The 24,819-nt window shown below is 38.3% G+C and overlaps 2 protein-coding genes and 1 long non-coding RNA gene across 5 annotated transcripts; 1 reads left to right on the forward strand and 2 right to left on the reverse strand.

Moving 5' to 3' along the window:
- Positions 1 to 22: 22 nt before the first annotated feature.
- On the reverse strand, positions 23 to 8,383 carry LOC113677134 (calcyphosin-like protein). 3 transcript variants are annotated; one of them, XM_089187865.1, is made up of 8 exons: positions 8,323 to 8,383; positions 6,596 to 6,684; positions 6,174 to 6,285; positions 4,283 to 4,379; positions 3,408 to 3,488; positions 2,113 to 2,210; positions 1,461 to 1,569; positions 23 to 911 (listed from the first exon to the last, which is right to left on the reverse strand). In XM_089187865.1, exons 3-8 carry the CDS (start codon positions 6,251 to 6,253, stop codon positions 810 to 812), a joined length of 567 nt encoding a protein of 188 aa, XP_089043991.1. In that variant the 5' UTR covers positions 6,254 to 6,285; positions 6,596 to 6,684; positions 8,323 to 8,383; the 3' UTR covers positions 23 to 809. The 3 variants fall into 3 exon arrangements, with proteins under 3 accessions (XP_089043991.1, XP_027049693.2, XP_027049692.2); XM_027193892.2 differs by lacking the exon at positions 6,596 to 6,684; XM_027193891.2 differs by lacking the exon at positions 8,323 to 8,383 and having other exon boundaries at positions 6,596 to 6,701.
- Positions 7,416 to 8,843, forward strand: LOC149037569 (uncharacterized). Its single transcript, XR_016181198.1, has 2 exons — positions 7,416 to 7,565; positions 7,934 to 8,843. It is a non-coding gene; the product is annotated as an uncharacterized LOC149037569 (long non-coding RNA).
- A 275-nt stretch (positions 8,844 to 9,118) lies between these two features.
- On the reverse strand, positions 9,119 to 22,036 carry LOC113677137 (uncharacterized). The gene is made up of 11 exons (XM_027193896.2): positions 21,783 to 22,036; positions 19,762 to 19,942; positions 19,111 to 19,239; positions 18,387 to 18,568; positions 17,715 to 17,829; positions 17,198 to 17,367; positions 15,132 to 15,262; positions 12,901 to 13,022; positions 12,244 to 12,361; positions 10,902 to 11,416; positions 9,119 to 9,815 (listed from the first exon to the last, which is right to left on the reverse strand). The coding sequence occupies exons 1-11, from the start codon at positions 21,927 to 21,929 to the stop codon at positions 9,289 to 9,291; spliced, it is 2,337 nt and encodes a 778-aa protein (XP_027049697.2). The 5' UTR covers positions 21,930 to 22,036; the 3' UTR covers positions 9,119 to 9,288.
- Positions 22,037 to 24,819: the final 2,783 nt, after the last annotated feature.

The following is a 24,819-nucleotide window of genomic DNA, read 5'->3' on the forward strand; positions in this document are numbered from 1 at the left end:
TGAACACTCAATACAGGTTCAATTGTATTCAAACTGTCATTTAATTCACTTTAGTTTAAGTAAGGTCAGGTTTATTTCATACCAATTGAAACATCACAATTCATGTTACACTATAAAAACAATAATTACTAAAATCATTATAATAATTACTCTTTCTGTATGTAATGAACTGTTTAGATCTATCAGCTCCTTAAAAATATTAAAATAGTAAGAAAGTGTCAAGTTTCATTTACATTAGCAGTAAACACTGTTAAATTTTACAGTATTAAATGAAATAAAAAAAAATATACAGTCTTGCTCTTAAAAATGCTAAGTACATTTCAGTAGCAAGTTACTTGTGTGTAATCCTTAACTGCAATGCAAATTTCTTACAACAAATAACTTAAAAAGTATCAAACACCCCTAGTTTCAGACTGCCAAAATGTGATTAGTGCATTAAATTCCTAACTAAGAACACAAACTTAATCAAGTCCTAAATCCCTACAGAGCACAAGCCTACTCTACAACTAGTCCCTACAATGATACATTAAGTGTTTCAAATGGATCCCCAACGACAATGATAACAAAAAAATTATCAGTTAACTTGTGAGCACTAATGGACTGATGCACCTCACCATATTGCAAATTGTAGCTGTTTTCAATCTAAATTCAAATGTCCACTACAATTTTACATCTGTTTGAGAGTTGCATCACATTTCATAACTCTTACTTGCTCTTTAAGTCATTTTTAAGACTGACAGGCTCAAGGTCAACCACAATCTGCATAAATGAAACTATGAGTAAGAAACAATAGACCAGGATGACATTAACTATAATTTCCATGCACTTCTGACCATCAGGTCAAAGTAGGCATCACTGTCAATGTTTGCTCCGAGGCAAGCATAGTACTCCAAAAACTCTGCCCTTGTGACCTACAGAAAAAAAAAGAAAACAGGCCATTACTAGAGTACAGAAAACAACCATGGCAATTAACAGCCATGGGTACACACAGTCAACCCTCTCTGGTGTAATACCCTCAGCATCAAGTGCCTGTACTTATTGTGGGTTCTTTTCTACTGTTAGCTAGCCTGGCAGCTCAATTTTCATCATAAACCTGAATTTTTTTTAACAGTCTTCAAAATAATGAGTACAATTTCATAGGAATAGAGAATGAAATAGATCATTTTCAAATACATAATGTCTCTGCTTTAAAACGAGGCCCTTGAAATCAAAATCACTTTTTATCCTTAGGCAAGTGTACCTCATTTTGAATTGTCCTTACAGACACATGCATGATGTCAAAATTACCAACATTTTGCCAACTATGCCCTTTTATTTTGTTGTAATCACATTTTGACCTCATTTGGGATCAATTACTGAGCAGACACACAGCACTTGGAATCTATCTGTAAAATACATGTACATTATATATAGAGAGAGGGCTTTACAGGGGAGATCAATTTTAAAAAACATTTACCAACCTTTCCATCTTTTTGATCTGGCTCAAATTTTTCAAGGAACTCCTCAAATACCTCCTTTTTAGTCATTTCACCATTTTTGTATTTGGGATGTTCTTGAACATTGTAATACCTATATGACACAAGAGTTGAGTTAATATTACTGACACTTATTTAATCCTTAAACTCCTCAAGTGACTGAGAAAAATTCATGAGCTAAAGGTTATAGAAGCACAACATCGGCATAGAATTATATTTACTAATTGCTACATCATTTTCATTAAAAAAATGCCTCTTTCTCCAAGGTTGTTTCAGATGTCCCTTGCACCTACATTGTTTTTTATAAAATAATTCAAATAGTACACATGCTCTGATTGGCCATAAAACCATTTTACATGAGAGTACGTAAACATGGTTTTTGTTCCTCTTTCATTAGTTATTTTATAAAAGAAATGTAAAATGGTTTCCGATAAGCTGGAAACCACTCCGCTTCGCGTCGTGGTTTCCTACACTTATCTCGCATTCTCCCAACCTCCCGCATGTTTTGCCCATGTGGCTTAAGCTTATCACAGTTTCCTTCTTAAGAATGAACTATGAGTGCAATTAGTACCCCTCGGTGAGACACTGCTGCATCAATGTCACACACAGCACTCCTACTGAATTAAAAACAGCTTACCTCTCCATATCTTTACAATCGATCACACCATCTCCAGTTCTGTCAGCCTTCTTGAATGCCAGGTCAACCACTTTGAGTCTGCTCCCTGACAAAGGTTTCTAAAATGAAAGAAAGTCAAAGAATAAGAATTAAAACAAAGGTTTCAATACAAATTATCAACAATGGAAGGTAAATTTTGAGTCTGGTCATTGAGATGTACATTATTTTGTGTTGAGCCAAACACTACAAGAAAATCCGAACCCTCTTGTGGAATTCAGCCTTATTATTAAATGCTCTGATTACCACTACACTACAGAGATGTATTTTCACATGTACATTCCTATGTCAGTCAGGCAGTAGCAAAGGGGTAAAGATCTGATCTTAATCCTCACATCCTCTTAGAGACTTAAGACCCATACACACCAGAGGTTTGTTCCTGAAGCATGCGTGGAGATCATTTTGCAAGACAAAGTCTCATGAGCCTGCATTTTCAAATTTATTCAATTTTCCCAGGAATCTTGCCTCCAAATATTTGGCAGGTTTTATATTGTGTTGGATGAATATTCTGCTCCTAAGGATAAATTATGTCTGTGAAATTATTGGTACATACAGAAAGCTATGCGTCTGTGTGTACTCTAGGGATGGAACCAGAAGCAAAACCCTCTGCATGTACTAGTCTGGTCTTAAGATTTTCTCTTATATTAAGAAAGATTTAGAAAAGCTAGCTCCCAGTTATCACCATGTAACTGGTCTTTGCAAACAAATGGGTTACTTATCAACCGCTGAAACTTACTAGTCTTGCTTGTTAATGTAACAAAAAAAGAAAAGCCTTCATAGGGATCTTGTTTCACACTTTTTCCAAAAACAAACTAGAAGAGTGGTTGGAACAGTTTAAGCACAGACTGATCTAGTCTGACATTTCTGTTTAATGACAAAGTTGTGTCGATAAGTGGTTCAGTCTGGCTGCAATAGCATCGTGGCAAAATCTCTCAAGATCAAGGTTAATTGTTTTAATTGGCCTCACAAATTAAGCAAAGAAAATGAATCTTTCTTTTCACACATCATGGTTTCTTTGAATGTTTAAAATTCATTTCCAAATGTCTGTATATCTGATAACTATAATTTACCACATACAAATACATTTCTTTCTGCAGCAGTTAATATTTAGTGCAAAATATCCTTTACACGTACAAAACAAAAGTTACACACCAGATGCAAATAATACTTGAATACTGACAAACAAAAAGCTTTCCAAGTAGAACTTCAAGAGATCAATCATATAGCATGAAGAAAGATTTGTTACATTTGAAACTTACCCTGAATGCATTGATGAATTCATTAATGTCAACTTGCCCTCCCTTATCTTTATCAAAATAGTCAAACAGTTCCTGAAATTCCTATTGATACAACATTAAAAGGATGCACATAAGCACACCGTTCAACATATATGTATAACCTTGCACCTTTAATCCATTTTCTTCCTTTTTACAGTCAAACCTGCATTAAGAAGTCACCCATGGGGAATGGCATGGTGATCCCTTCATGCAGGTTCCACAGAATAGGGGTATTTAAAAAAAAATTAAAATGCCATTTCATGTTTCAATGAACAACTAATTATACAAAACCAAAAACCTTACTAAAAATTACTACTTGCATTGATTTGGAGAGATACAGTAAATAAAGATACAAGTTTGCTTGAAAGATTATTCTTAGTTTTCTTTCTGTGGTTCTGCTTTGAGTGACCATTCAATACAGTTGAAGGACAATACAAACAGGCACTGGGAGCTCAGTAAAGGGTGACCACAACCACTTAATAGAGGTAAAATTACAGTAAAGAGGAGGGAAAAGACTTCAGGGCTTTGAAAACGTGACTGCTTAATACAGGGTGGCCACTTTATATGATGTAGCTTAACACAGGTTAAACTGTGTGTAATTTCACTGGAGGTAAACTAGTTTTTGCGATATTTATGATCTTCCCTTGAGAAATGGAGAGAAAAGACCAGATTAAAAATATATTTTACTACTGTTCTCAACTACTCATCTGTTCCCATAATCTTGAAAAAGACTCCCAAATGTAGGTGTTCATTTTCACTTAAGTGAAAATCTGGGTCTTGCAAAGTTGCAGTGTTGTTCAGTTTTGTTGGGATATACTATCTAACATGGACTTCAGCTTTCACTCAAATTGTTTCACCTCATCTGTCAGTTGGACTTTATAGTCACGTAGACCTGTTACAAACTCGTCAAAGTTCAGAGAATTGCTGTAGTCATCATCAAAGATTCTAAAAGCTCTGAATAAAAAACAAAAAAAAGCAATTAAAAAATGAATAGCTCTAATCAAGAAGCAGTTCCCTAATTTTTTTTATGAAGCAAAAATTGTAAAAACAGCACCAAGATAAAGTGAAGATCAGCTAAATCCGTAATGATGCTTGTGATTAACCCTTCTGCTCCTATGATTAAATTAGTAATTTTCTAATAATTCTTATGATCCAAGTTCAAAGAATTTGGTATTGGATCAATTAATAATTCCATATTGGATCTTTATCTCAATCCCCATTACTTATCTATTTGATATTGCATTGATATTGCAAAGAGAAATTCTCTCTTGGACACCCATGGGCATTAAAGGGTCAGGGCAGGAGACTGATTTCTTGATGATAAGCAGGATTACAGACCAAATTGGATGACAAAAAAAAATCTGTTTTACCAATTAGGTAAAAGTATGAGGAAATCTATAGCAAAAATACCAATAAGCCAAACTCACAAGTAAATAACAACTTAAGCAATGACTTTTACTAGAGGAAATTAACTCAGTGATCTTGATCGCAGTCCACACAAATGACATGCACTGTGCAAATAAAACAGGCCTAACATGTAACCTATCCAATTGCAGTGTCCAATCACAAACATAGCATATACACCATCCTATTAGCCCTTTCACTCGCACAAGTGACCAAGACAGAATTTCTCCTTACAATATGAATACAATATCAAGCAGACAGATGATGAGAATAGAGAAGAATATCAATCATGGGATTATTAGTTGATCCAATACCAAATTCTCTGAACTAACATCATAAGAATTGTATGGCAGATAGTAAGGAGAATTACTAATTAGATCTTGGGAGTGAAAGGGTTAGTAATGATAACAATGGTGAGTGAAGTACAATTCAGGGACCAAGCAATTAATTTCAAATGAACTGAGCACACAGCTCAAGGCCAGTTACATGAGCACAATTACATCTACATTGTAGGACACCATGGCCAATTACCAACTAGTGCCGTCAAAAACAAAGTGCCAGAGACCCAGAGAAGAAATATTCCTATGTCAGGACAGCAACAGTCTTTCACACATCATCCAAAAGTTAGTTTAATATATGTTTTTGTGTTTTCAAGCTGCTCACTAGAGACATCTTGATTTTGATTGGTAAGCATTAGTAAGGCAGTTAATTTCTATTGGCTGTTTAACTGTCCAATTTTACTTTTCGTACTAAAAAGTACTAGTATATGCACAGAACAACTCACACAGTTTGTTGCTCCAAAAAAGCAACAACTGCCATTAAGAACTGGTCAGTTTTAAACAATTTGTCTACATAACTGTTCAGATCAGGCTGCTGATTACCAATTACACATGACAACTGGTCTCATTTAGGTGTTCGATGTGGCTGGGTTCTAGTGGTACCCTCACTAATTTCTCATCTGTTAATATACTGACATGGGAGATACTTTGGTATGTGGCCCGCAAGGCAGCATATCTAATTGAGACATTGTTGTTGCTAATTTAACTCCATTCTTTTCACCACAAGGTTTCCTATGCTTATTTCCCATTGGGAAGAATTATTAATACAGCCATCAGAGAATTACTACACTCTTTTGTTGGTGGTAGGTGAGGCGTGATTCTACGAGAAAAATTATTATCAACACTACATTGATTTTAACGGTTAGGATCAAGGCTGAAGGTTGAACAAGTGTTCAACTTATTGCTTGTTGTAGTTTTACAGCACTGAACACTTGTGATTTGTCCTACCAATAGTGCTAAATAGAGAACCATGCTATGAGCTAAATATATTGGTATACAAACTAACCTTCCAAGTCCTTTAGCTCCACCCGACCCTCTCTTTTTACAAGCATCCCTAATTTTTTGCATTGCAGGAGGAGCATCCATGTCGTGGTTGTGTATCAATGGCTTTGACAAACCTTCCGAAGGAAAAAACCATTCTCATGACGAAGCATTAAAGCATTATACATGAAGTGAACGATTACAAACATCGTTTATCACACAAAGTGTCTGTAAACGACTGGTAAACTACGATGCGAACATTTACTGAACTGCTAACGTTACTTGGTGTCGAAGAGTCTAAACTGCACGTGGACTCGACACAGTGAAGAGCAAATGAAGCATCCAAAGTGCATGGTATAGAGACTAGATACCCTGATTTCAGACATTACTCCTACATAAAACAAAACTGGGTATTTAAACAAACAAAGCGAGCAAATTCAAATGTACCTGCCCAAATGAACTCTTCGATTAAAATTATGGAGATTGGAGAAGCAACTATGACACTCCCTTGCTTGGTAACCAGGCAGAACAAACAGCTGGAACCGCAAGGCATGCAGACATGTCAGGCGTGCAAATATTTACCGCAATAAAATAGAGCGTTACGAATATCGTAACACTTTTCATTACACGACGAAGGCAAAACGCAGGTTACAAAATTATGGAACTCTGCAAGAAACATAAGTGTACATATGTTTCGCTCTTTAACTCAATTTCGGTGGCTTTGAGACCTGTGTTACCGTTCATAAATTGGTCAAATATTATTTTGATTAATAGAATCGTCTGGAAATTAGATATTGATCACGATAAAATCATTCGAGAGGAAGAAAATACATGGTCAGAATAGATGGAACTTAAAATTTTTGACAATCTGGTTAACTGTTATCATCGTAGAAATGACAATCTGTAATTTCGTTATGGATTCGCCATACAACCGAGTCGACTGAAACAGTTCCCTGAGAAATGGAATTCTTTACGACTTCTTAAGAGAACATTTTTTATATTTGGGTTCTCGTACAAATATTCAAAACTGTTTTGAAAGTGATGTTAAATTGCCTGAAAAATAAACTGCCATTCTTAAGAAGACTCTATTATCTGTGACTGCGGGAGGATATCGTGTAAAGGTTAAAAAATTATCTTTAAAATACTATTTTACGTGATAACTTCGCTTTGCAACAAGGAACTACATTTCTTAATTACTCATTATTGTTGATCCTTTCCTGTGAAAATGAAAATGGAAAATTCTAGCTTTGCGGTTTTGTTGTTTAAGGTGTTACTGCAAAGGATCGCGAAGAAGACGGTACAAAAGCCATCCGTGTAAAATAATTCTACATTCCACTGTAACTGTGTTTTCGAAGGAATGAAACGAAAACTGCGAGACCGATCGAATGAAGAAATATGAAAATACTCTGGCATCATGGTGAGTTTCATTTTATAACTAAGTGTTCATGAATATTTTAAGAAACCCTCCAAATAGCGAGTAAATATTAACCGAAAAAACAAGTGCTTCTCGAAAAATTCATGATAAATCACTCAAAGCACTTTGACACATTTTCTGGCTTAAGTTTAGGTTTCCCAGGTGAAGCATCAACATAAAGGATAAAAGTAATACAAGGCAAGGACATCAAGTGCTTAAAATAGCCTTAGCGTTACACGTCACGATATTATCACAAAGGAAAGAATAAATATTTTTTTTAATCAGACGCTCATCCTTAAAATTACTTATCACTGAGTGAAGAAACAGCTTGTTTTGGTGACAACGCGTTTCTTTGTCTCATTTCCTCTCAGATACCATTTCTAACGTTATGTCCTGCAGTGTTTCTGGAAAATACCTTGCACTTTTGAAGAGGCTAATATGATGTGTGCTGTTGGCGTGGGTGCGGAGTATTCCAAAAGCAAAACATTTCCCTCCCTTACAACTTGCAAATGAAATTTTTACCACCAAGGTGACAATAATAACCAAGAAACTGTTAGGTAGTGCATCCTTTCTGTTATCAAGCGGCTTTGATTTGCGATCTTTACACGAAACGTCGTTGTATCAAAAGAAACCGAACAAACTTTTGCTGTACTCAGTGTGCTAATACAGGACTATGCCTCGCATTTTTGTTCGTACCTTAACTAAGCACGGCTTATCAGAATTATTCATCAAACTCCATCATGAAAATACTAACACCTACCTCTAAAGAAAAACGCAGTTCTGTGGCGAGGAAACGTCAAGGAGTCTTTAACGACTTTGCTGCAGACGCGCTTGAAAGTGATGTGTAAATCAGCAGAGCCGCGTGTATTTGACCGCGACCAGTAACAAGCCTTCATTTGCAAGCTGATTAGCATGAGTTGGAGACGCCTTGATGCTTTCTTTGTCATTATGGTAATTTTACTCTCAAGTATAGTTTGCGACTTATAAACAAAGAAATACGCCATGTGTGTTTATTTTCAGGCATATTTATATTATGTAAATATCTAAAAAAGTTTTCTTTCAACTGTTTTTCATCAGAATGTTCAAATAACCCCAGTCACATTCTATGCTTTTGCCTCTCTTCAAAAAATTGCAACTCCTGCAACGTTCCAAAACTCGAGTTCGATCGTTTCTTCTTTTTTCCAAACGTTTTAGGATCTCAAGGGAGCATTTTCTCTGAAAGATCATCAACATTCATTAAAGATAATGTAATAAATACTATGCGCAGTCTTACTGCTTGGGAAGCCATGTCTGAACGCCAATTATTTATTTAGTGTTTCCTTTGTGCCTTGATGATACAATAAAATTAATTATTTCTCCTTCGTGTGTAACTGATGGTCGAGCGCTCCTCTTCACCATTCTTTAACAGTGCTGAAGAGGAGCACCTGACCATCAGTAAAACTTCCAATAAAAAGTTTACGCTCGCTGGCATCTCTAGCCCAGATTTCTTGCCAAGCATTAAGCTTGGCAAGAAATCTTGAAAGCCATGTCTTCCCCGTTAAATCACACGTGGGAAATGTTGTTGAAGATGATCTTTATTTTCAATAATGAATACATGTTTTCTAGCGAGGTTGATAGATTCCATATAAAACCACGCGGAATTTCCTCTCTCGATTACTTAATACCAAAGCTGAGCGCCAGTCATAACTATGAAAATGAAGTTTGTTTTGAGCTAAACTTTGCTCGTCTAACGCTCAAAGCGATGGGAAGACAACCTAGCATTTCTTCCAAATACTGCCCTGACCAGCTCTGCGCCGAACGGACCGTAAACAAATATCTGGTGGCTGGAATATCCCATCTGAAACAAGATCCGCATTACTGATACAATCATGGTGGGTCCACCGCATAATAGTACTTTGTGCTCCAACACTTGAGGACCTACCAGGTGATTACTGATCATGTCCTTGTCGATATGCCCCTCTCCGCCCTGCCAAGTCTCTTGCCCTGCACCTTTAGAGAGTGTGTAGAACACTCGAAAACGCTCATCACGTGCACTGTGGTCATCTAACTCACTCTTGAACATGAACTCTGACTCAGTTTCCGCGGAGTACAACATGGACACGGAAGTCTGATCTCCAGGGTCTGCCATGATGTCACGCACAATTTGAATACACGGAGTGGCACCTGAACCGCTGGCCACAAGACTAATATGTTTGACTGAATTTGACTCGTACTCAAAACCCCCACAAGGGCCTCGGAACTCCACCAGGTCACCTAAATATCAAAAATGCAAAAATCATGAAGGCAAACCTGAGACAGTGTAAATAAACCCATGGATGATATTTCCTAAACTTTTAACGCTTAGGCTCGAATCAATTAAGCTTTTCACTGAGTCTGGGCTTTCCCATTCCTCCCTTCCACCAACCCCAATACCGGAGGGGGGGGGGGGGGCAAAATAGCGACATGCTTCCCGGCAACCTGAAAACCGACCAGTTATAGGACTTACTATCAAGTGAATATGACTTTTATGAACAATTGGGGCCATGACAGAGTAGTTAGAATCCGCTGGATAACACCATCTTGGATTGACTACGCACTGAAGGAAATGACATATTGTTCTGGAAATAAAATCTTGATTACAGTAAATAACTCTAACTCAGGAGTAGTCTTCAGGGTCCTTAGCGATTCCTCTGATGCTCAGACTACACGATTAAACTGGTTCAGGAAGCTCATGACACGTTGCCCAAATAACATTCTAAATTGTTAAGGCAAGGATGCATCTCACACAACAGCTCTCTGTTTGAATAATAAGGAGTCGGCTATTTTAACATAGCTTAGCCGATAAATCAAACCTCGTATTTTAAAAAAACCGCCTTCAATTCAGCCGAACGTCTTGTAATAGCCAATACTAGAAAAACCTTTATTCGCCCCATGTAATCTCTTTACATTAAAATTAACAGGGCCATTTTTTGCCTAGAACTAAAGCCTAAGTTAGAAACAGTTTTTTTTGTTTTACGATGGACTTATTGCCTGAAAATTGAAAGGAGCAATAGCAGTGACTTCTCAAACAGTAACAATTATCACATGAATTCAACAGCAAAGTTACTCCCCAAAGAATATGACGTAGATACCAAACAGAGAGAAACGCACGTTAATAAAGAAAGTACAGTCTGTGTAGAGAAATCAAGAAATTCATGACAACTACTTTTTCTTTTTTTAAAGTTAAATACTGCAATAGGCTTGCATTATATCACTGAAGTTCTGACAAATTTTTTCCTACTTTATTTAGTATGTATAAATCTCCTTACTTGAAGTTGTCGAGTAATCAAGAACCTTACGTTTTGACTTTCCTTTTTTTACCTGGAGTAAGTGCCTTAAATCTCTGTGATAATTGACCATGACTCTCAAACTTCATGACCAGGTCTATTCGGCCAAAATCTGTGGTGGCGTTTACTGGCGAAAAATACCGCTGACAGTACTTCTCGCCGTCCTTGTCTAGAGGTACTCTGACTTGGACATACTGGCCCGGTAGACAACCAGTATGTTGAGATGCTTGGGGTAGAGCGAACTGAAATTCTGCTTGCTTATCTCCCATTGGTATCACGGACAGGAGCTTTAAGGGGAAAAAACAGTCGGGGCTCAGAGCGGCTAGGTGTTCTGTTCCGTTTGCATCAGTGATGGGGCCTCTACTGATCGATGGCCGAGTATTGAATGGGTTATCAAATTCTGTGTCCTGGTAAGATGATGAGTCACTTTTCTCAATTGGTCCGTTCATTTCAACCTCACGCATCAACTGCTGGGCGATTTCCAACTTTTCTTCGTCCTTTAGTTTTAGCAACTCGGCATTCAGGGTACGTCTATTGGCTGATTGAGACCTAAGATCAAAGGCAATAGCGCAGTGTTTAATTCAAGTTTCCTTTATCATATCATTCATACGTTCAACCGGTTCAACTTATCCTGGCCGTCTATGCCTGGTGTCAGACTAATTCAAAAGAAAGCTTGGATTCAGACTGACCTATGTTGTCACTGCGTTCGCAACACTAATTTCGAGGATAGATCGGAGAAGATCGAGGCGGATCAGGGGAGAGTAGATATATATTATATGATTAATTCCCTTAAATGCATAAAATTGAAAATGTGTCTACATACAATAAGTAGGCATCGGATCTTTTTTGTGAAATACTCTTCCCAGCGCAAGGAACTGCAACTACTAAAGTGTGGAAGACAGCACACATGTTTCCACATGTGTGAAACGGTCACAGAGAACTGACAGGCCAACGCTAGTTTGTTCCGGTGGGATGGAAAAAGCTAAAAAGGTTTCCTAGGCTACCAAGGGTACTCACAAATAAGTCCAGCTATGTACTCTTCGGGAACAATTCTATAAGGTTCTAAGTTACTTTATATCGACTGAATTGGCCGGCATTGCGGCCTTATTATCACGGAAGTCGTGTTGGCGCTAAACACTTATGATAGTTTTTCGATATGTCATGTTTTCTTCTACTAAGCCCTTTACATGACTCGCATTTAAATCCTTTCCTCAGGTTTCCTCTGCTTTAAGAATTCAAGATGACAAACAAGCGCAATTACGAATCGCTCGCTATAACCGAATGGTATTATATATCTTTGCTGTGGGTGTCAAAAGTCATCATCGGTGCTTTCGTTTCAATCGAATAGATGGTGTACAGATGTAATTATGTCTTACCAAATGTCCAAACATTCCACACCAAACAGAGAAGATTTACCAACGAACTGTTTTATCACTTCATTGCTTGGGCCCATCACCCACCCCGCGCGACCATCTCGCAACAAGCGTTCAACACCTGATGAAGAAAGACACCAACGTAATTTGTTCAGAGAGATGATACTTTTTTAGCAGCAGTCTCTACCAGACCGATGTAACGTAACTGCAAAATTAACTAGTCTCAGTTAACCTATCAATTAATAAACTAATTAATCCTCAGTTAGGCGAAATAAACTAAGTTGACAACTTGAAGATCGCACGAGACAGTCGAACGATTTTTGTGCAAAGTAAAAAGACAGTCGACTGACTACGAAGACGACTGCACTTGAGCAGTTATTAGATTCCAAATGAACAGATCTCGATCAATTTGTAATCGAGAGTCAGGAGCAATCTTGCTCATAGGCCTGGAAAACGTCGAGGCATAAACTAATTGCAACTTGGCAACTCATGCCTTTCAGCGCTTTGGGCAGTTTGCTTGTTTTTACGTTTAGTTCTCTGAGACTACTTGTGGTATTTTCTGATTTAAAAGGTTGTTTGATTCTATCAATGCGATTTTAATCATGATTACTTTAGTTTTGGTTTCACGACACTCAATATAAATTCTGTTTATATAAATACCAAGATCTCGTTTGAACCCAGCTCCTCCGCAAGCTTGCATCATTTTGTCTGTGGCGTCGTTCACGTTCTTAGCGCACTCATATTTCAGCTGCCAGGACCAACACGGATGTAGAGCACCGATCCTGAAACAGTAAATCTATCGATTATCACTCACCTCAAAACAAGGTAAAAAAAAAAAAAAGGTGAATGAATGTGTTGTCAAGAGATCATAATCTCTTGGTGTTATTCAATAAATGACACAGGCATACTTGGAGAGAAAACGCTTTGAATGCTCTCAATAGGAGTTCAACCTACTATACCACTTAGTTAAAAGAGACACATGGCTAACTACACCTATTGACCAATTCCATGGCGACAAAATTCCTACATCCTGGGAGGAAAGGGATGTCGATATGTGATGCTTATGCGAAGTGACTGATGATAAAAATGAAGAAGGTGAGGGCCAATTATTTATAAACGAGGTTTAAACAGCGTTTATGAAAGTCACCGTCTTACTCACGTTTAAACTGTGGAAACCAATTATTTAAGAACTGATCGTCCATAAATGCATGTGTTTAGACCATGTTTAACCACCGACTAAGGAACAATAACGACTTAGACCTGCTCGAAGGTAGGTTTGGACACTGTTCCTGGAGCACTTTCATCGGCAGTCATTATAAAAATGGACGGATCACTACGTTACAGGCCGTTAAGGAAGTACGCCAATCAATATCATCCACAGTCTCGTAAAAATCGGCACCTTGGGGACCGATATAATCCTATAGAGTATTACAGCAAAGATTTTCGAATTCGCTTCCGCTTCAGTAAGGATTCAGTTGCTGACCTCGTGAAAATTTTAGAGCAAGATCTCACACATCAAACAAGAAGAGGTCTGCCACTGACACCCATGAATGCAGCAAGTCCTCATTGCTCTGAGATTTTTTGCGACAAGGTTTTTCGAGCGAATGATCAGCGATTTATTTGGCGTGTCTGTGTTTTCTGTGTGCACCTTTATTCACAGGGTGTCGAGACGAATGAAAACCGAGCAATTGAAACATTCAAAATTCTTGAAGTAAGCCAAAGTCTCCGCTTGTGTAATGAGACGCTTTAGTTCTTCAAAGGCAAATTGCTGCTCTTTATCCCAGTAAAATACAGTTTCCTTTCTCGTCAACTCTTGGACAGGTTTTGCCTTTGCCGTCACGTCTGGCATAAACTTTTCAGAGTACTGAACAAGACCCATAAACGATCGTACTTCACTCGCTGCTTTAGGAGGTCTCGCGTCTCAGATATATATAGCTGCAATCTTCTCTTCATACGGATTTAGGCCGTTGCTTGTCAGCTCGTGACTAAAGAAAGTTAATTTTGACATTCTGAATTCGCACTTATCATCATCAATTATTAACCTCATCTCACTCCATCTATCTAACACCGCAAAAAGAAATTTTTCGTGTTTCTCCATGACACACCCATAAACAATTACGTCATTGGCAATGTTCACAACCCCAGCATAGCCCCTTGACACATTTCTGTGGGCAATATACTGGTACAATGGCCGAGATCAACGAAACGTCTCTTTCACTCAGCGGCAGAGCTTCGGATTGCAGAATTATCAGGTCTGTGGTTCGATCTCTGATGGGAACTCATCATTTTTTACTTATCCCACGCTCGAGATGAATAAACATCTTTCTTTACACTTTGTTTTCCTGAAGACTATTTATTTACGAATTATAAGAAAGGGGAATGAAACCAGAATTAGTTTTTGCTGTTTGCCGTTGTCTTGCTAACCTCACCAACGTTAGGGTTCGTCGGCGCGTATCAAATATACTAAACCGATTCTCGATTTCTTTCATTGAAGAAAAAAAGGAAAGGCCACCAGTACGTCCGCTTTCTCAGTATACGTATAGCTGTAAAATTGATGTTTTCATTTTCAAAATGAAGTTTGAGCACGCATGATAAAATGTTTTTTTTTTATTTTCAAATAAATAATTGTCAACCCGAGTGAAGCTCACTGACTTCTTTATCCCTTTAACTCCCATGAGTGACCGAGATAGAATTTCTCCTTACAATATCAATACAATATCAAGCAGACAAGTGATGAGAGTAAAGAAAAATATTAATTAGGGGATTATTAGTTGATCCAATACCAAATCCTCTAAACTAACGTCATAAGGAGTATGTGGCAGACAGTAAGGAGAAATGCTGAAGAGATCTTGGGAGTTAAAGGGTTAAGACCAGGGAACCGTTTGACTTACCGCAGTGAAGCTTTGGGGTCCTTATAAATATTCCAGTCATTGTTGTCAGTGACGTGGTCCATTAGCTGAGCTACGGAGAATGCCATTATCCGACATGCATTGGTACCACTCACTGCGTCTCCAAAGTAATCCTTAATGAAGGTTGAAATTAAAAGTTTGTTTATATTCTGTGTCGCTCGGAAGCGCAGGTTTAATGAAAGTAGACGCGCAAAAGTGATCATCAGGTAATGAAACCGTGTCAAATGTTCCATTCCAGAAGAGCATGTTAACATTTTTCCTTTTTTTTACCCTAAATTTGAATAAACATAAATTCCTGCCGCCTGTTATGATGTTAATCAAAATGGTGAGAATTTAAGAAAAAAACTCAGTTTCTCGAACCCAAAAATGATTAATGTGCCACTAACACTAAATCTTTTTTTTCCACAAAAGAAATTTCCCTGTTTAACTGATCATCACATCCAAAGAGTTACTGCAATCGAATAAAACTTCGCAATTCTGCAGCAGTTAAAGCTCAATTTTACATGTTCACGACCTCGCATCTTAGAACCTGGGGTCAAGGAACGTTGTTACGTCATCCCGGGAACTGCGCTACAAAGCTGCAATGAAAAACTTAAGACACGTTGCTAAGACAAGAAATTCCTTTGAGAATTTCTCTTTTTAATTATCGAGGATCTTCCAGAAAGGACCTAAAGAAAGCCCTGACATCCAGAGACTCAAACTCAGACAGTGACTATATGACTCCGAAGCATCGGAAGCTTCAAATCTATCGGAATATGACGCGGAGATAGAGGAAATTGATTGCACCTCGAAAGCGAAGCCTCGGTGAAATGGAGTTAATAGATCCCCAACACTATTGAGAAAGAAGTCTATTGGAATCTTACGAGCTCATCTCGAGAAGGGCACATGCCGAAAAAAGCCTAAGATACAAAGTAAGGCGAACATGAGGATTTTAAATCAGATACCTAACCTTGATTAGATAGAAAGCAGAGCGTGACCGTGCAGAGGCGCTGGTCAAACTGAACGAGGTCGACAGGCTTTCTGCAAATTTGAGAGCCCAAACAGGCAATAGACAAGTTGAATCCTGTACAGGTGCATTCTCTGCCACCTTAGAAACAAGTAACAAGGGTGAAACGTAGCCAAAATAGAAAAAAAAGCGATTAAAGATTAAAATCGCTAAAGAAAACCTAGACAAAGGTCACGTGAGCATCACATCATAAACCCTTCAAACGAACAACTGACAGATGCCTCAGAAATTAGATTTGCCACAGAAATAACATTCTCGGACTCAAAGGTGTCAAAGGCGAGAGATAGGTAATTGACCTTTGACGTACAAGCACATTACCAAGAGACAGAGACCTTCCAATACACGAATTTCTATTCGCGTGATCCTTCAGGTGTAAACAAAGGGGGTTCCTAAAAGGAGAAGCGCTACGCTTCCTAAGAACAAATTTCTCACGCTCCAATCTTGGTAAAAACGAACAGATTTTCAAAATACGCTGTAATAATAGAGAATACCCAATTGAAATTTTGGACAAATATATCTCTGAAGTTGATTTTACTCGACGAGAAAGTCTTAAAAAACAAAGAAAGTAGCTTACAGAAGAAAATATTCCCTTTTGTAACACAATGTCATTTGGCTTTACCTAACCTCAAGAACACAGTGATGGCTTTTTTCAAAACCAACTCCGCTCGAGGGCAATATTTAAGGAGTCACCCCAATTATGATGGTATGAAGACGAACCATCTTCTCAGGAATCAGTATCGCTACAGCCTTTTGGGCTAAATTCTCTAGTTCTCTCTAAGGTGTGACTGCTTTCTCACTGAATGAAATGAATAATATCCAACCGGTTTCGGGGATAAGGTCATAAGCCAACTCGCCCCATTTTCCCTACCATGAACGAGGACAATTTTGGGATCTTTGAAAATTCTAAAAAAAAAAGAAAAACTAAAATAGACGCGAAATTAATTTTTTCGAATTTGTCATTAGTAAGACAAGGAGATTTAGTTTTTGTCGGAAAAAAGAAAAAAAATTGGGGGGTTAATGGCACATTAATTCTTTCACTCACTTGGATCGTCGGGTAATCAGCAATGCGCATTCCAACATCAGCATGTTCTTTTGTGGTCACGTGATGCCGAGCTATATCCATAGCTCCCATAGCAATACCATTCCAGCAGGCTGCTGTCAGCAGCAAGAACCTGGGCGACCCAACTTCATCAATGGCTGCCTTTCCATCGCCTGAAATAAGACCCGTCAAAGGCAAACTATTTTCTAATACTGTACAATGATGAATGCGAGAGAGGATAAATATTCTCTCTTCATAAATATTAATGAAATAGGTTGTTTCTCTTTCTGGATACTAACGTGTTGCAAGAGTGTTCGTTCACTTTTTACATGAACTTAAGCAAAGTTTCCTAATCATTGCGTGGAAAAAAGAGTTACGAAAAGTGCTCAAGTTGAGTTTGCAATTAGCCCCGGTTTCTTAAGCGTTGAGCGACAGGGAATGTGTCTGGTCTTCCTTAACAATTGTAGGTTAACGTACGAGCTGACCATAACACAGACCTCTCCATTAAAGAGAAGCTTACCATATGGTCCAATAAGCCGATCTTCGTCGACTGTGGCCTCACAAACCATTGGTCTTGACTGATTACCATGCATCCCAAGCGACTTCCAGTCATCGTTGTCGGCGCGCACTTCATCCTGAAAAGTTGACGGATACGACAATGTTCAGGGTAATATTCTTTGATAGTCCTCAATAATCTCCTTGAATTTTCAACATTTTTTACCTTTTTTATTCATTTCTTCTGCCGGATAACTTCAATTCCCCCAAAAAGAAAAACTACAAACTACGGAGTACAGCTTACCTCCAATGTACTTCATGGATTACTTCTTTCTTAGTTTCTTTTTTCTTCTAAGTTATACTATTACTTTTTGGCTTTCGTCAAATGGAAGGGGACTCAGAATATTCAGTATTTATTAAGGGATCATTGTACCGTTTACAGGATGTGTAAGGATAGACTTCGATTGAAGGCGTCATTTACTCCAAGGGAAAACTTAGGGCTAAAAATTATAAAATGAGTCTACAATTTTGCAGATGAAGAGATGCTATGAAAGCGAGGCTTATCATCCACCAATCAAAGTCTACCGTCACAAATTTTTTTCATGAATGCATAGTTGTGTCAAGAATTTGACCGATGATCTCAATGTTTTGAAATTTTTGCCGTTCCAACCCTAAATTTCACTTGCATTAGACATACCTTGTAAAGAAGAAAGCTCGACAAATGGGAGAAATCGCCGTCAAACTGTGGACTGATTGTAGTAATCACATAGAAATCTGCAAGTCCGGCGCTTGTTGCCCAGGATCCACACTTCAATATCTTAATTCTTCCATCTGCGGTCATTTGAGTCCGAGAAGACATTGGGTACCAGAAGTGACCTCCTAGTGACAAAAACGTTCGTAAGATGACACAAGGGAATCAAAGTAAATTTTATCTTCACACTGAATAATATTTTATGTTTATTACACTAAAAGTGTTGAAAATGTAATAATAACTTGAAAGTTAAACTGATAATTTAGTGTTAACAACTGGGTTGAAAACGTAAATTAGCCACCGCAAAGGGTAAAAAAGCTGACGTTTCGAGCGTTAGCCCTTCGTCAGAGCGATTCAATCGCTCTGACGAAGGGCTAACGCTCGAAACGTCAGCTTTTTTTACCCTTTACGGTGGCTAGTTTACGTTTTCAACCCAATTGTTAACACTAAATTACCTGCTATACTCTCCCACCGACGCAGCACCACAGTTTCTTTAGAAACTTACCCCTTTATTCATTTGAAAGTTAAACTGTTCATCATGGATCCATTTATGATCAAAGTTAATATTGAGAAATTTGAAAAAGATCGTTTGTGAACTTGCAATCTTTTAGAGGATTATTACGTTAAAGTAGGACAGACATTTTAAACGAAGAAAAACAAAAATGAAAACCAGTGGCTGGATCGCTGTAAGAAATTGTTCCGATCAACGTCTCCTCGTTTACTCGCCGAAGAAGGTCCTGGATCAGAGCATTGTTGTGATGACGAAGCAATAAAGAGCCCACGGCAATGTAATGCATAACTGTAAGAGAACAAACACTATTGGTCGACAAAAAAATTCCTGGATTCAAATTGCACCAATCAATGTTTGCCCAATGGAATCTTTTTGCCACCAACGCGGGGAAGTCCCCAGCTAGTGCTTACGGTTTTGCGAAAACTGCATTCTCAATTCTATCCACAAAAATTAATAAATGATGCCCCCTTTTCTCTTGTTAAGATACGCAAAGAAACTTTCTTTTGGATTTGAAATCCACTCGAGGAACTATATTAGTAAAAATAATAAGTCAAACATATCTCCCTTCAAGTTCTGCCTTTTTGGAAATAATATTTCGTGTTAGATTAAAACATAATATATATCGCAAGAATGGATATGTTGAAGATGCACAAAAGTGACATTTACAAAGGTTTGACCACCGAAGTCACAAAACTGTCTACAATTTTTAAATTTTTCTGCGAGACACCTTTCATGTAAATTCAATGTACAATTTGCAGTGGCAGAATCGAAATATAACTTCGGGTTCTTGCTGACACTGATGATACTCACCACACACCATGGCAGTGCTAGGGCAGCCATATCTGGCTATCGTCTCCACAACCATAGCCATGCACACGTGATTCTGACCCATGCCACCAAATTCCTTGGGTATAATTAGCCCCAAAAGGCCTTGCGAGGCAAGAGCTTTCATGTTTTTGTAAGGATATTCGTAGTACTGATCCGATACCAACTACAAAAAAGTGGTAGTATTGATATATTTATTATTTTGATTTATTTACCATATTACGAGCATTCCCTCTCTGCAAAGCTTACATGCTCAGATTCGGTCAGGTTCGTAAAGGTTCTTCTAGGGCAGACCATTACACCGGGAACTACGTTCCCTACTCTTTGCGATAAGTGTGTGGGTTCCTTAACGTCCCCCACTAACTAGTACCGAGAAGATGCAGGAGACGGGGCCCATGGCTTTTCGTCCTCATCCGAGAAGACTAGAATGTTTAATCGCTTGCAGATATCATAGCAAAGGTAGCACATTCTCCTCAGTTATTTAAAGACCCTGAGTGTGGGTCTGGTCTGGGTCTTGAACCCAGACCTTCCGTACAGTAGTCCGGCGCTCATCCGCATGAGCTAACCAGGCGGCAGCATATCATGCCAAATTTGCACCATCAAATAATTTTTGTTATGGAGTTGCTTTATGCTACTGTCAATCATGTTACAGACCTACCGGAAAAAAAAACTTGTGATATTTCAAGGAGTCCAAAAGGTCTTTTTCCTTAAGTTTGATCAGGGATTTTGATCTGTTATATCTGTTTCTACCTTAACGTGTCCGTTATGACAATGGTCGACGGCAGCACGAAACAGAATAGCAAGTTTGGTGACCGGAACTCAGAGTTCGCATTATGCACTGTAAGGTTGCGCAGTGGAATAGTGTGAAGTCATCTTATTCAGATAAAGATAGTTCTCATGTGGAACTATGCAGAGTGGTATAAGGAACCTAATTTTCCTTGAAAACACCCGACAGACCCCAACAGAAAGGGAAGTGGTCTGTATAGAGTCAGTGGAGCCTTCCTTTACTAATTTTAAGCTATTTCATGAATGATATGTAGCGATGAGTTGTACGACAAACAACTTTGATGCTTGTGCAATCTAAACAACTCAAACCGGCTGTGCTAAAAATGTTCACCGACGTCACTGAATCGTCGAAAAACTTGCCGGCTTGTTTTTTCTTTTCCCACACTCGTGACAAAATGATAAAAAAACCTTTTTCATTTCATTACTGAACCTAAAATTTACTTTTTTTTCTTCTTCGATAAACATGCAAAATTGTTCTTTTCGTGACAACTGGACACTTTATTGAGTTGTTAGGTGACAATACATTTCTACCACCTATTGTCCGAGCTTTTATCAAATCTTACCTTGGTAATGTGTTTTCAATGAACGCCCTTTTTATGAAGATCGCTAATTGCTTTACTTATTGTGAAGGCCGCGAAATTGGAAATTGAAAAGAAGTTTAGGGATGAAATACAATTTGTAGAGAAAACTACAAGGAGTCATTTTAAGTGTCTCACTTTTGTTCTTTTTTATTTGCAGCAGTCTTCAGGTGATCTGAAATTTGCCCGAGGCTCTGAATTGAATTTTTTTCAGTTAAATTTTTTAGGGTAACAGTTCAGATGGTGTCTAGCAGCTGGGGTGTTAAATCTTTCCAAGCACTTGCAGTTTGCTGGTCGTTAGGTTGATGAGATTGTAGCAATAAGTAATAAACACTTTTATCGCTGTTTTACTAAACAGCAGCACGCATGGTGTTTAGGACATTGAAAAAAAGGAAAAAATTTAAGTTTGTAACTTGTCAAAATACCATTAAAAACAAATTAAAGGACATATAATATCGTTTTCTTTAACAAAATTTGATTCGTGTGTTATTTTTAATACAGTCAGAATAGCATTAAAAGAACGTTTACTGAGGCACATGTTTTCAATGACATTTTGTAAAAATGCCGGAGTTCACAGAGTTTGTAGGAATTTTTGGGTAAATTTTTACGTAGCCTGGCGTGCTAATTTAGTGCAAAACTCACCGCATTACGTCGTAGGGTTGTCCTGCAAAGCTCAATCAACCTCCTTTGAATTTCCTTTTGCTCATCCGTCAGATACCATTGCGGATCCAAATCGAAGGATAAGCCCCAGAAAGGACGTTGACCCCAGAATTTAGTTTCCAACGACATTGTGGATCAGAGATTTCCTAAGCTGTGAGTTTGAATAAATGTGCAGCAAACTGCGAGAGAAACAGAGCTTGAGTTGTCTTTATACTGGCTCGCTTGTCAATCACATTTAAAAGTTAATGCATACAACGTTAATGTCATACTCTGCGTCCTTTCTTTCTCTGTCACCATGTGAACGGCCTTTCTGAGTATTCAGGGCTAAATGATAATGCTCAAATTTTAATAACGCTTTCCGAAGACAATAAGTAGCTCAATCAGATGACGACTTGGCACGCATTCTGGCTATTCCTGTTCAACATAGTTTATTACTTTAAAATTGCTCTAATTGTGATCTGAGAAAATTAACGTTATTGTGCATTAGAGTCCACACGCTAATCATATGCTTTAAATGAGAAGCGTAAATAATTTTCGCTCTTTTTAGGGTCAAAACTACCAAATTCTCCGTACAAAAAATCATGACCCAAAACTGTCATTTGTTAAATGGACAGGTTTTTTAAATCTTGTATTCAAGCAGTTGACTACACCATTTAAAACGTTTTGTGAGACTCGCCACCACAGAAGGGTTTCTTCCCTTGTCCTGTTTACCTCAAACTCCTTCCTTCAGCTCTATCTAGTTTCGTTTTTTAAATCATGCACCATCCTCACATTCGGCGTATGTGGTTTACACAATAGACAAAGCAAAGTGTTGACATTGTTTAGCGAAGGAAATAGCAAGTATCTTTGTCTTTGGATCCTGCTTAAAGGAGATATAAACTCCGCCAAAAAAAGTAAGAAACATACACGGAGATGAGATTCAATAGAGTAACCTACCTTTCCAAAAATTGTCTTCCAATGTGATAAAGACGTAAAAGTTGATCATGGTGCTGCCCTTTTGAGTCGCAAATGTAACCTACTTGGAGTTTAATTCCACTCCCATTTAATTTTGAAGCGTTCTGTGTGAATGACAAGGGCTGGAAAACATTATTGACTCAGAAAATCATTTTTGCGTCGAACAAGGCATTAATTGCCCATAAACCACGTATTGAGGTTCTCGCCATGAAGTACATGTGAGGCCAGCTTAGTGAATTGTTTCCAAAATAGTGTCATCTATCTTCCAATTCTGAGAACATATGAACACTTTCTTGAGAGGCTAGTCTATTCTTTACAACCATAAAACGCTAAGAATTGATTTACTTTTGATAGCGGAGATATTACATGGTTTTGTAGCGTGTTTCATTTAACAGGACAATGTTTGAGACAATCGGCAGTGTCGAAATTGCCTCAATGCTTACTTGCGTCTCAATTTTCTCCCCTGAGTAAAACTCTTCCACATCACGACACACTGGCCGCGTGCGAGAGGTATGTGGGTCACACTCTCACAATTTTACCAGGTGGAGTGAACGTGAGTCTGAGAGATATTCCATAGTTTTACAATACGAATAAAATATAACAAGAGAAAAATAAACTGATTTTCTATTGTCTCTTGAATATAATTAAAGCTTTAAAAGTGCTGGTCTTAAGGCCGGGACAGTAAGGGGGTAGCCAGAAGACTAGCCGGGGAATATACGATTCTCTCTCGTAAGCAAGCAACCTCTTCTCTTCAAGACATCTGGCGAGGCTTTAAAGTCAAAAATCCATCTGGTGGCTCGCCTCTGAACCTGCTCCATATTAAATTTATTGACTTCTGGGTAAGAGCCTAGTACTTGGTAGCATAACAGAGGTAGGGGTTACGCCACCGCTAAATATAGGGACATTCTCATTGACACTTTAGTTAACATGGGACATGATCTCTTCAGCAGACCGAGAAGTTTCAGAGCCGTAGCTAGCATGAGGCTAAACGAGGCAATTGCCTCGCCTTGACTTGACAAGATTGACTTTTCTGAAGAAAAATTCCACGGGAAATGCTTAAAGAACATTTCTGAGCTCCTAGTTTTCAAAATTTTCCGGGGGGCATGCCCCTAAACCCCCCTCGCGACTCGCGACTCGCGACTCGCGACTCGCGACTCGCGACTCGCGACTCGCGACTCGCGACTCGCGACTCGCGACTCGCGACTCGCGACTCGCGCCTTCGGCGCTCGAAACTTGCCTCGTATTGTTCTGAAGTCTGGCTACGGCCCTGAGTTTGTGAGCTTTTGTCGAGATAATAAGCAAATGAGAGTGACAAGTAAGCTGGTTCGAAGAACTACACCCAAAACCTTTTCCTTATGCACGCGAAATAAATTTCGGGGCCTTTAAAATAGACTTGAAGTGAATACCTTTTCTTGTGCATTATAGACAAAACCTTGCATTTGGAAGTATTACATTGGAGTTTGTTATTGTGGTTGCACTATGCTATTCATACGGAAACTTAAACCACCAACGGAAGTGTGCTACTCATTCAAAATGAACCGTATTTCAACCTGGCCTGTCGAGGTAGAAATATGAGACCTCAGTCACTGATACCTAACGTGTCGTTAGCATTATTCTTATCATGAAAAGGATGAAGAAAGGTTTACAAAATAGAAATGCTTCAATAAGCACTTGGAATTGTATCGCCAGTTAAAATCAAAACGATAAAAAAACCATATTATTCTCATCAAAATTTATTGAATTTTCTCGTGCCAGTTAAACTTTTACAGTTTCTGATTCTTAGGGCTTAGAAACTCAAAGTCAGACGAGGAGGACCCCTGCTCAGTGCAGTAAATTTATTCACAGCTCAGTCTGCGCCTCGGATTCAACGTTCAGTGCTTTCACATCAAAAGAGGCAATTAAAATCATTCGTGCCACATTTTGCCATCTGCCTTAGCAGTATGTTATGGGAAAAAATTAAATAACAACGAAACTAATTGCTTTAATTTTGTATAAACCAAAAAGTACGCATATCGTTATTTCTAATTTCTCCCACAGTTTCATAGGAAAATACTGAAGATCCTAG

Source organism: Pocillopora damicornis, chromosome 11 (assembly GCF_964200805.1).
Source record: "Pocillopora damicornis chromosome 11, jaPocDami1.2, whole genome shotgun sequence".
Classification (NCBI taxonomy): Eukaryota; Metazoa; Cnidaria; class Anthozoa; order Scleractinia; family Pocilloporidae; genus Pocillopora; species Pocillopora damicornis.

What these genes read in the sequence shown, in the direction of transcription:
- LOC113677134 (XM_027193891.2), bottom strand. Translation starts at nt 6,701, where the DNA reads ATGCCTTGCGGTTCCAGCTGTTTGTTCTGCCTGGTTACCAAGCAAGGG. An exon ending in GGAGCTAAAGGACTTGGAAG is followed by an intron (nt 4,380 to 6,173) that starts GTTAGTTTGTAT and finishes TTTTTTATTCAG; the next exon opens with AGCTTTTAGAATCTTTGATG. An exon ending in GATTGTAAAGATATGGAGAG is followed by an intron (nt 1,570 to 2,112) that starts GTAAGCTGTTTT and finishes TGTGTCATATAG; the next exon opens with GTATTACAATGTTCAAGAAC.
- LOC113677137 (XM_027193896.2), bottom strand. Translation starts at nt 21,929, where the DNA reads ATGTCGTTGGAAACTAAATTCTGGGGTCAACGTCCTTTCTGGGGCTTA. An exon ending in GACCCCAAAGCTTCACTGCG is followed by an intron (nt 13,023 to 15,131) that starts GTAAGTCAAACG and finishes TTACTGTTTCAG; the next exon opens with GATCGGTGCTCTACATCCGT. An exon ending in ATTTAAGGCACTTACTCCAG is followed by an intron (nt 9,816 to 10,901) that starts GTAAAAAAAGGA and finishes TTTGATATTTAG; the next exon opens with GTGACCTGGTGGAGTTCCGA.